This window comes from Danio aesculapii, chromosome 21, assembly GCF_903798145.1.
Source record: "Danio aesculapii chromosome 21, fDanAes4.1, whole genome shotgun sequence".
NCBI classification, from domain to species: domain Eukaryota; kingdom Metazoa; phylum Chordata; class Actinopteri; order Cypriniformes; family Danionidae; genus Danio; species Danio aesculapii.
This window is the reverse complement of record NC_079455.1, coordinates 44,277,741-44,290,240: the sequence shown is the minus strand read 5'-3', so window position 1 is coordinate 44,290,240 and position 12,500 is coordinate 44,277,741. Positions and strand designations below refer to the sequence as shown.

Genomic DNA, 12,500 nt, shown 5'->3' with positions numbered 1-12,500 from the left:
GGATGGATGGGTGGGTGGATGGATCAGTAATGGATGGATGGATGGATGGATGGATGGGTGGATCAATGGATGAATGGATGGATGGATCAGTGGATGGATAGAATGATGGATGGATTGGTGGTTGGATAGATGGATCAGTAGATAGATCAAATGGATCAATGGATAGATGGGGATGGATGGACGGTTCAATGGATGGATGGATGGATTAGTGGATGGATGGGTGGATGGATCAGTGATGGATGGATGGACTGATAGATCAGTGGATGGATGGGTGGATGGATCAGTGATGGATGGATGGATGAATGGATCAGTGGATTGATGGATGGATCAATGGATGGATGGATGGATTAGTGGATGGATGTATGGATCGGTGGATGGATGGGATAAATAGAACGATAGAAGGATAGAGAGAACGTTAGATTTTAAAGCCCAAGCTAGAATTGATGAATCAGTGTTAAAGAGTTACTATTGAAAGTAATCGGATGAAAGGACAGACAGATAGACAGACAGACAGACAGACAGACAGACGGACAGACAGACAGACAGACAGACGGACAGACAGACAGATAACTGTGAATGTCTTAGTGATTAGTGCTGGTGTGTGATGCTGTAGTCCAGGTGTGCTCAACCCTGTTCCTGGAGATCGACCTTCCCGCTGTTTTCAGTTGCAACCCATATCAAACACACCTGCCTGTAATTATCAAGTGCTGTTCAGGTCCTAATTAACTGGTTCAGGTGTGTTTGATCAGGGTTGGAGCTGAACTTTGCAGGAAGGTCGATCTCCAGGAACAGGGTTGAGCACCACTGCTGTAGTGTGTGTCCTTCAGAGAGTGGAACACTTACGAGAGCTGACCGTGTCCACATACTGCGGCAGATACGGAGCCCACAGGTCAATGGTGTCCTTTCTGCCCGACTGACCCACACGCCTCAGTTCAGCCAACAGGAGAGCCTGAGCCGCCTCTCGAACCTGCAGCACACACACACATCGGGTTTTCAGGTTTTATGGGGACTTCTCATGGCTGTAATGATGTTTCTACTGTACATTCCCTCCATCTCTCCCTAAAGCTCCCCTCACAGAACACAGTCTGCTTTACAGTGGTCTAAATGCTTCATTCTGTGTTTATTGGGTGTTGTCCTCATGGGGACCAAAACAAGGTAAAAAAAACAAGGTTAAAAATGACTGGTCCTGCTAAACTTGGAAGAGATAGGTGGTCTGAGTGATACATAACAGAACACACACATGCTGGTTTTGGTGTTTTATGAGGACTCTCCATTGGTGTGATGTGTTTTATAGACGACACTGAAGATGAACAAACCCTGTTGAGGATGATGTTTAACCTGGTTGAATTAGAAGGACACCAGACATGACCTTATAAATCCAGCTCTACATTATAATACCTAGCTCACCCATGACACACACACACACACACACACACACATTTAATCTTTCTCAAACAATCTCACACACACACACATTCTCATTCTCTCTGTCACACACACACACGGACATATAGGCACAAAAACATGCTCTCTCTCTTTGACACACACTCAATTATCTCACACACGCACACAGAAACACACTCAAACACTCACACACAGACAGTCTCTCTCACACACAAACTCACATGCACGCACGCACACAGACAGTCTCTCTCTCTCCCCCTCGGTCACTGTCACTCTCTCTCACACACGCACACGCACGCACGCACGCACACACGCACACACGCGCACACACGCACACACACACACACACACACACACACACACACACACGTGCCGGGTTTAGACACTGCAGAGCTGAAGCCCATAATAAAACAGGTCTGAAAGAAGCATTGAGGCCACCAAGTGTGTGTGTGCGGGTGTGTGTGTGTGTGTGTCTTTGTCCTGCGGGGTTAGCAGGTGCTAAAGCTGCACCATACGAATGAAAGCCAATGAGTGAAAGAGAGTTTGTGGGTGAGAGAGAGAGTGAGCGTGTGTGTGTGTGCGTGTGTGTGTGTGTGTGTGTGTGTGTGTGTGAGAGAGAGAGAGAGAGAGAGTCAGACCCATGGAGAAAAAGGATTAAGGATGCTTAACAGAGCGTCTCTTTCTTTTCTTTCTCTGTCTGTCTTTCTTCATTTCTCTCTCAGTGTGGCGTACGACACCTCTGCGGTCACGGGCATCACACACACACACACACACACTGATCAGTGGCACTCATAGACCAGTGCAGAGCACAAGGTAAAAGGTAGAAATCAAATGTACCTATTATATGTGATGCTCTGCTCAGGATATGGTGATAGGCTGATACTGAGTACTGATTCTGATGCTTCAACCCTTATAATGCTTTAAGCACATGTTATAATGCTGACGTGGAGCTCTCGTCTTACCTGAGAGAATAAATGTAGGATGCTGCTTATAATCCCTTATAGCCCATTTCCACTGAGTGGTTCGGTTCGGTACATTTTTATGGCCATTTTCACTGTCAAAGGGTACCTAGTGGCTCGTTTCCACTGACTGGTACAGTACGGTTCAGTTTGGTACGGGTCACCTTTATCAGGCTTGCGTTTCCACTAACAAGGGTACCCTTTTGATGGGCGTGGTGTATGACAGAAAGTTTCAGTCGACGTCATTCTCACTGGAGGAAATGTCTACAATAAAGCTGTACGGGTCGCTCACATATCATATGAGAAGCTCTTCTCACAAAACAGATGCTTCATACACATAAATACTTGTGTAGAAATGTTTATTACTAACTTTACTATGAACATGAGTTGATTATAACTGCAAATCAATGACAGTGCGAAACAGCCTACAGTAACGTCTGTAATTATATTAAATAACTAAATAAATGAACATATATAAACACATACAGCCCCCGATATATTACCAACTACAGAAGAACTACACACAGCAGACATTTTGTTAGTATTTAGGTTCAAAACAACACAAAATATAGCCTACAGTCAGTGAAAACCTCTCATCTGTGTCTGTAATCTTCAGCAGCACATGTAGCCTCTGTTAGACAGTAATTCCCTCATTCCCGGTTCATATTAGTCCAAAAGGTGAGGATAATAAGTTAGTTAATCATGGCATTTTGTTCATGTTTGCTGAATAATAATGTGCTCCTTTTTTCCGGCTTCTCCTTTGTTTCTTCACGCTTCACTCTCGCGTTTGTCAGTGTCTGACAGGATCGGGTTTCAAAAGCACGTCAATAATCAAGCGCAGGTTATTATCATCAGCTCAAGAAGTTTGTTATTTCAGATATACCGTTAGACGCACGGCGAGCGCAAGCAAGAAAGCGAAACCACTCGCACTTCAGACTGCCTCGTAAAAAACTACAGGGCACAGGGTAGATTCTGCTCTTCTTCTTGGCTTTGTGGCTGTTCATCAAGATGATGTTTGAGCCCGGATCAACCATGGCTCGTTATTATATGCACATATAATTCTGCTGTAATCTCTCGCTGTGCGTGTATTTTAAACATGGCGGGTTTTTTCTGTTCATTATGGCTTGTTGTGTAAGCGAATGATGTATCTCTGTAAACCAATAGCGTTCAACTGCTCGTCTAACTCCGCCTTTTGGTACCCTTTCTTGTGTTTGGGCTCTGTCCACCATGGCCTCCTAATCATCCTCATATCATAATTGGCTTCATCACTCTGTCTCCTCTCCACCAATCAGCTGGTGTGTGGTGTGCAGTCTGCCGCAAAAATGGCTGCCGTCGCGTCATCCAATTGGATGCTGCACACTGATGGTGGATGAGGAGATTCCCCCCTATGTGTAAAGCGCTTTGAGTGTCCAGAAAAGCGCTATATAAATGTAAGGAATTATTATTATTATTAACATTACTAACACTTAATTGGCACGCTTTGTTTTAGACTGTCCCCACCTACATGAATCACTGTCTGTAAAATGTATAAAAACCTAGTGCTTGCTGTGCAGTAGAGTTTCTTTCGATGACGCCACAGCCACGACGAGTTCTTCTTATTAAAGGATTCTGCTTTGAAGACAACAGAAGGTTCTCCCTGGTTTTCTGGGCTTGTCTTAGAATTTCAGACTCAATTTTATTATCCCGTTTAGGGGAACTAAAATTGCAGCGCGGTGCCGTAACACAGGCGGAGTTCCATGTACACATTAATAAAATATTACCCCACAACATCCAATACATCATATTGAAGGTGCATCTCCCTCCCCCTGGACTCATGTAATGACCTGATGACCACCATTATAGAAGAATTTCTGACTCTATTTGTCCTGCAAATAGGAACTCTAAAATGACGTCCTGATGGCAACAGCTGAAACAAAGAGTACAACGGGTGATCGGGGTGCATAGGATACCCTGCGCTCTCTTTAAAACACTAGTATGGTAAATTACTGTTGGACCAGTTTGGTTAAAACCAATGATCTTGCCTGCCACCTTCACCAGACTACTCAATCTGCTCTTATTTGACACACTCAGATTACCATATCAAGCTACAATGCAGAGAGATAAAACAGATTCAATAAATTGTTTATAAAGCAATGTCATCATAGAGGTGCAAACCTGAAACCATCTCAGTTTCCTCAGAAAGACAGTCTGAGTGTTAGGTTGAAATGTCAACATATTGTCAATAACAACCCCTAAATATTTATGTGTGTCCACAATTTCAATGTCCAAGCCTTTAATATTTGTTATGCTGGGAGTAGGAGAAGCCTTCCTGTAATCTATCTCCATGTCTTTTGTTTTATTTACATTCAACTGGAGAGAAAATCTATCACACCAGGAAGTAAATTCTTCCACAACAGGACCATGCCCCAAATCCTGATCGTGGAGGAGACTCACAATCACCGAATCATCAGGATATTTTATTATATGACAGTTCCCGTACATACTCCGGCAATCATTAGAATACATGATGAACAGAAGAGGTGAGAGGCAACAACCTTGAGGAGACCCAATGGAACAATACTGAAAGTTAGAAAGAGCACAACTGAAAAAATCCAGAATCCATCCACAAATATTAAAATCGGTTTGGTGCCGTGAGCCAGACTAGAGAAATTCACAAAAGTCTCAAAAATACCGCACACAAATTCAAAGGACTGTGTTCATAAACACATCGAACATAGTTCATAAATGCATGAGAAAAGTAATCCAAGAATAATAATGATTACAATAATAATAATTCCTTACTTTTATATAGCTTTGCACATGGGGGGGGGGGTCTCATCCACCATCAGTGTGTAGCATCCATCTGGATGACGTGATGGCAGACATATTGCGCCAGACCGCACACCACACAACAGCTGATTGGTGGAGAGGAGACAGAGTAATGAAGCCAATCATGATATGGGGCAGGTTACGAGGCCTTTGTCCAGTGAGCAAATTTGGCTAGGATGCCAGGGTTAAACCCCTACTCTTTTTCCGAAGGACATCCTGGGATTTTTAATAACCACAGAGAGTCATCGGTTTATCATCTCATCCGAAAGACGGAGCTCACTGAGCAGTATAGAGTCCCCGTCACTATAATGGGGCATTAGGACCCACAGGGAATGCAGGTTGGGCGCCCCCTGCTGGCCTCACTAACACCACTTCCGGCAGCAACCTAGCTTTCCCATGTGGTCTCCTATCCAGGTACTGACCAGGCTCAGCCCTGCTTAGCTTCAGCGGGCGACCATGTGAGAGCTGCAGAGAGCTAGCTGCCGAACTTTATATATACAGAATTGTGTAAACATTTTAAATGCATTCATGTAAGATGCATCTGTGTGCGCATTTGGGAAATAGTTTAGCTTTTTCCTTTGGAAGTGATGCAGTGTGTTTTCAATTTACGAATTGCAGTTGTGTATTTATGAATTGTGCTGTGCATTTATGAAGATTATGAATGCAAATGTATTATTTTTGAGACCTGGCTCCATACACTCACGCATACAAACCCAAACACACACACACATAATCTGTAAATCCTGACTTTAAATATCTGTAATGTCCTGCTATTGCAGAAAGTCCTCAGAATGTCTGATTTCTGCGTGAACTAACCCTTGAAGACTGATTTCTATAAAGCACATGGATGCTGTGAACGTGGTTCATACCTCCAGGCAGCGGTCCTGCCATCTGCGCGCCAGCATCTCCAGCAGAGGAGGTCTGAACTTATCCAAACCCAGCAGATCCGGGAGCATCACACAGTGCATAGCGGCCAGCTGACTCCATCCTGCAGAAACACACACAGTCAGAAGAGTCAGAAGAGTCAATCACACACTCACAGTGATCACTCCCGAAGATCCCCCGACAGCAGACCTGCAAAAACCACACACTGATGAGGAAACATGAGGAGCATCCATATATGAGGAATATATATGGAGGAGCTGCTGGAAAACCTCACAGCCTCAAAGAAAATCATCTCATTTCTTTGTGGAACAAGATACACACTTACCTGCAAACGCAGACAGACTACAAACTTCACTACATTCCAAAGCACAATATTACAGAATGAAGCCGAGTAAAAGATATTTTGAGGTGAGATAGTGGTGTTTTATTTGATCAGTAATCCAGTTGAATCACTTCACAGACTGAACAATTAATTTGTGAACATCTCCGACATCAATTTCAGACATCTGTTCATGATTCAATAACTTACTGATACAAATGATCCCTACAGAGTGAGTCTTCAGTAAATGATTCACTGATTCAAATGATTCTTACAGAGTGAGTCTCCAGCAAATGAACCACTGATTCAAACAATCTGTTCAGAGCGAGTCTCCATTAAATGATTAACTGATTCAAATAATCCGTTCAGAGTGAGTCTCCAGTAAATGATTAACTGATTCTAATTATTTAAGCAGAGTGAGTATCCAATAAATGAATCACTGATTCAAATGATTATTACAGAATGACTCATTTAAATGACTCACTGATTCAAAATATTTGCACAGAGTGAGTCTCCAGTAAATGATTCGCTGGTTCAGGTGATTTGTTCAGAGTGCGTCTCAATTAAATGATTCACTGATTTAAACGAACTGTTCAGAGTGAGTCTCTATTTAATGATCCACAAAAAATCTGTTCAGAATAAGTTTCCAGGATATGATTCACTTACTGAAATAATCTGTACAGAATGAGTCTCCTATAAATGAAAAACTGATTCAAATGATCCATTCAGAGTCTCCATTATAAGTTTAACTGATTCAAATGAACTGTACAGAGTGGGTCTCCATTAAATGATTCACTGATTCAAATGAACTGTACAAAGTGAGTCTCCATTAAATGATTCACTGATTCAAATGACCGTTCAAAGTGAGTCTCCAGTAAATGATTAACTGATTCTAATAATTTGAACAGAGTGAGTTCTTCAATACATGAATCACTGATTCAAAGGATTATTAAAGAATGCGACTCATTAAAATGATTCACTGATTCAAAATATCTGCACAGAGTGAGTCTCCAGTAAATGATTCGCTGATTCAAGAGATTTGTTCATTAAATGATTCACTGATTCAAATGATCTGTTCACAGTGAGTCTCCATTAAATGATTCACTGATTCAAATGATCCTTACAGAATGAGTCTCCATTAAATAGATTCAAACCAATCATACAGAGTGAGTGCCCTGCAAATGATTCACAGATAAAAATAATCTATTCAGAGCGAGTCTCTATTAAATGTTAAACTGATTAAAATGATCCATACAGAGTAGGCGCGTTCGACTTGAACAATGGCTGCAGCCAGTGATCATCGAGATTAGTCGAGTGCAGGTGGGGGCGGAGTTGAAACCGGAGCCGTCATGCCGGACACTTCTGGGCTCAAAGTTGCGGCAGTCATGAGGACCGATCAAATGGCACAATCATTTATTTACTAACAGGCCTATTAAATAAAAAGCCATAAGCACAAATTCTAGGAGTTTAAGCATCACTTTTTAGGCTAATACTTCTTGTTTGATTATGCTAAAAAGGGGTTTATATTTATTTACATTTATTGATATAAAACTTTCCAGTATACAGGTGAAGTCAGAATTATTAGCCCCCGTATTATTTTTCCTTTATTTTTTCATATTTCCCAAATGATGTTTAACAGAGCAGGGAAATTTTCACAGTATGTCTGATAATATTTTTTCTTCTGGAGAAAGCTTTATTTGTTTTATTTTGGCTAGAATAAAAACAGTTTTGAATTTTTTTAAAAACCATTTTAAGGACAAAATTATTAGCCCCTTCACGCTATATTTTTTTTCGATAGTCTACAGAACAAACCATTGATATACAGTAACTTGCCTAATTACCAGGCCCACACGGAATCTGCGTGTGCAGAATTCTGCAGATTTTTAGCTCATCATTAATTCTGTTTATTTACTTGTGTAAATGTGTTTTTAAATTAATTACAGTAATATTATTGACTAATATGAAAATGTTGATCTGATTTATGAACAATACAGTTTGTAAAGTAATATTTCCTGTCTTTTAGTAGATCTATTATATGAGAGACTTGCTTTGTTTACCAAATAAAGTGAATCTAATTGGATTTGCATTGTAAACATGAAATACAAGTTTAAAAGGTACTACTTTTTATTTCATATATTAAGGTTTTAGTTATGATACTCCCAAAATAATTACGCAGAAATCCGCAGATTTTTACCAAAATTCTCCGCAGAAATAGCCAAAAACGTCCGCAGATTCCGTCTGGCCCTACTCATTACCCTAAACTGCCTAGCTAACCTAAGTAACCTAGTTTATTTTAAATGTCACTTTAAGCTGTATAGAAGTGTCTTGAAGAATATCTAGTCTAATATTATTTACTGTCATCATGGCAAAGAGAAAATAAATCAGTTATTAGAGATGAGTTATTAAAACTATTATGATTAGAAATGTGTTGAAGAAATCTGCTCTCCGTTAAACAGAAATTGGGGAAAAACCTAAACAGGTGCTAATAATTAAGGGGGGCTAATAATTCTGACTTCAACTATATATTAGGGTAAAACCCAAAACAAAGTCTGTTAATTAAATCTTAAACAACAAGATTATTTTACATAAGATTTATTTTAAGCATTAAAAAAGCACTTTAATCCAAAACGATTGAACAAAAGGACATTCCCAAATTAAGTGAGCTACACTTTAAGTAGGAATTTCACAGAAAGTACATCAATGTCACTTTTAAAATCTGTGCCTAAAGGGCTTGATAGGAACTAAAATAGTTTAAAATCATTTTTTTTTTATTATAATTATTCAATAAAATAATTCTTTAACTTCATTTGTTAAATGATGTTTGATCAATAATGATAATCATTTTATTACAGTCTGTAAGACTTACATGAGTTACTTACTAAAATATATCATTTAAATCGTTTATAAAGCTGAATGCAGTAAATAGTCTGTATGAAAAGATCGAAAATAAACCTGTGCAAACAATCTAGCCTTTATAACCAGATTATTTAACAAAAGATGACCACTGCAGTAAAATATTTGTAGTCTTTTAATAAGCATGATGTGTACAAGATAGAGAGGGTATGAAAAGTGAATTGTTTGTTGTGAAATTTGTGAATCGGAAGTTGTTCAATAATAAACCTGAAACACATGTGGTTGATGTCTTGTGGTGAAGCAATCGTGTAATATCAGTGTCGTCATCACAGTTCCTGTAGTCGCTCTTCAGATGCTGCACCGGCTGAGTCAGTCGTCTGATCTCAGAGCACTGTCGCGGTACTTTAATGCAGTGTTTCCCAACCCTGTTCCTGAAGGCACGCCAACAGTACACATTTTCATTTCTCCCTAATCAAACACACCTGAAACAACTCATCAGAACAGTAGAAGAGACTCCAATACCTGAAGTTAATGGGTCAGATGAGGGAGATAGCCAAAACATGAACTGTTGGTGTGCCCCCAGGAACAGGGTTGGGAAACACTGCTTTAAATGCCACATGTGACAGTCACGTGGCGTCTGCGCAGCATCAAGCCGTACAAAATTTCTAACCGGCGAGCACCGCTCTAAGACAAATTTCAATAAATCGGCGCAGTGCTGCATGAAGTCGAACGCACCTAAAGAGTCTCCTTTAAATGATTCACTGATTCAAATGATTTGTATAGAGTGAGTCTCATGTAAACGATTCACTGATTCTAACTGTCCATACAGAGCGAGTCTCCAGGTAAATGATTCATTGATTCAAATGATCCGTACAGAGTGAGTCTCCTGTAAATGATTCACTGGTTCAAATGATCTGTTAAGTGTGAGTCTCCATTAAATGACTCACTGATTCAAATTATGTGTTCAGAGTGAGTCTCCAGAAAAAATGATTACCTATGGTACTAATACACACTGTGAAAACATCTTGAACATATGAATATCTTTACAGAAATTCTTTTCCCCTCCATATTTTGTCTATATACTTAAGAGCATCTAGAAAGTGTGTGTGTGTGTGTGTGTGTGTGTGTGTGTGTGTGTGCATGTGTGTGTGTGTATTAAACATGCGTCCAAGACATGACCATAACCACAAACATAAAAACAGACAGAAAACAACTACAAGCACAAAGTACAGGAGAACAGAGTGAACTGAACCAGAACACACACACACACACAGAATAAACACACGCACACACACGTACAGGCACTGAGAGCGCGAGGCAGACAGATGAGCAGGAGGAGAAGCAGCAGCTAAAGAGTAAAAACAGAGAGAGAGAGAGAGAGAGAGAGAGAGAGAGAGAGAGAGAGAGAGAGAGAGCTTGAGTCAGACTGAATACCTTCATTGACTGAGGGAGAATGAAACACTCCTGAAGCAGAAGACGGAGCAGCGGCGGCAGCTTGCAAAGAGAGGAGAAGATACGTCAAACAGAAAGAAGAAAAACAAAAAGAAGAAGAAGAAGATGGAGAAAACAAGAATAAATGAAAGAATGAAAGAAAGAAAGAAATAACTAGGAAAGAGAGAGAGAGAGAGAGGTAAAGAAGTCCTCCTCCAGCAGTGTTAGAGTAAAGCAGCAGTAGTAAAATGCAAATAAACTGAACACATCAGTACACAAATGACAGAAACACACAAATCAACAACATATAAACACACAACCCTCCACACTGACTGACGGATTCATATGCGGATTAGTCTCCATCATATATTCAACCTATTCAGGCACATATGAATATTAAATAAACAAATAAACAACTTTTCCATTGCTCCAGAGATCTAAAACATCCACTGCACCTGTAAAACAATCTCCCAGACTGAAAAGAGAGCAAATCAGACAGGATTTAGATGAAATAAACCAAGCAGCAGAGAAACTCCAACACACATTCATGAAGACCAACAGCTGTGAATGACTACAGTTCCCATGAGCCTCTGCAAGCAAAAGCAAACCGTTTAAGAGCCAGAAATGTGTGCAATGCTTAATGGCAGGTTTATGAGATGATTTTATATATGAATATATTATAGGTGGGGATAGATTAATTTTTTTAATCTAGATTAAAATGGCTGATCTGAATTCTGTCGAAGGCATTCAGAATATGTGTGCTACCCAAAGGAATAGGTCTTTGAGAACGGGTTTCTCAAGCCAGGTGGCGCATTAGACGAGGGGTCCATCTCCTGTTTTCAAAATGCATCACAGTTTGAGGAACTGTTCTACTATGATAATTGTTGATGAAAATAAATGATGTTCAATAAGATGTACTTGTGTTTACTCAATGTTTATTCAGTTAAACATGAATGTTGAACTGTAGGCCTACATAAGCTCCAAACAGCGATTATTGATGACCTTAATCTGACTAAAGTCAGAACTGAACTAAACAGAAATGGAATTAAGATGTGGAGTATGCAGATATCAGTGATATTATTGAAGTAAACACCGCAGTCAAACTACACCATATTTTCTGACAAGAACCACACATACGGCTGTCAGTAAAGGACCGCACACACACACACAGATACACACACGCACACACACACACACGCACACACACACACACATCGCAAAATGCAGAAGTTTTTTCTTTTCATTTGGCGTATGTTAGTAAATTCCATCACACTCTCACCAGTCCTTTACTCATTATTTGCGGTTAATACCACAGTTTGTCACGGGGGCATGAATGAAATATTCGTGCGTTAAAGTGAAACTGCTGAACTGCAGTTAAAGTCAGGCATCCTGCTGATTTGATTCAGAAGGGCACTCTTTTGTCAGACGGCTCACCGGTCAGGTATACATCCGCGCCAATATATCAAGGTGAAAGTCATCATAGCTTGCATAGAATAGACCCAGATCCCAACGCAACTTTGAGAATAGATTAACGCCGATATATATATATATTTTTTAATCGCACGATAAGAGTCTTGCAGCAATGCTGATAACGGCCCACCACTAATATATATATATATATATAAAATGTTGAGTTAACAAAAATTTTAATCAAAAAATGAAAATGTAAAGTAAAATAAAGTATATAAAACGTACGTTTCAATTATTAAAATTTTTTGTTTTATTTTTATTTATTTTATTTTAAGTTAAATATTACTGTTCCTACAAAAACTACCTTAAAATAAATTCACCTAAACTTCAGATGAAAACTAATCCATTAATGCTAAAATGCTAGGAAAAAA

At 39.7% G+C, this 12,500-nt stretch overlaps 1 protein-coding gene across 1 annotated transcript in view; it reads right to left on the bottom strand.

The window, feature by feature from the left end:
* LOC130214283 (WD repeat-containing protein 7) overlaps positions 1-12,500 on the bottom strand; it is a 171,053-nt gene that overhangs the window by 65,750 nt on the left and 92,803 nt on the right. Inside the window, exons 18-19 of the mRNA XM_056445880.1 lie at positions 6,041-6,159; positions 844-967 (exon numbers count right to left, since the gene is read on the bottom strand). Of these exons, the coding sequence (XP_056301855.1) occupies positions 844-967; positions 6,041-6,159 (243 nt within the window). The remainder of the gene's footprint in view (positions 1-843; positions 968-6,040; positions 6,160-12,500) is intronic.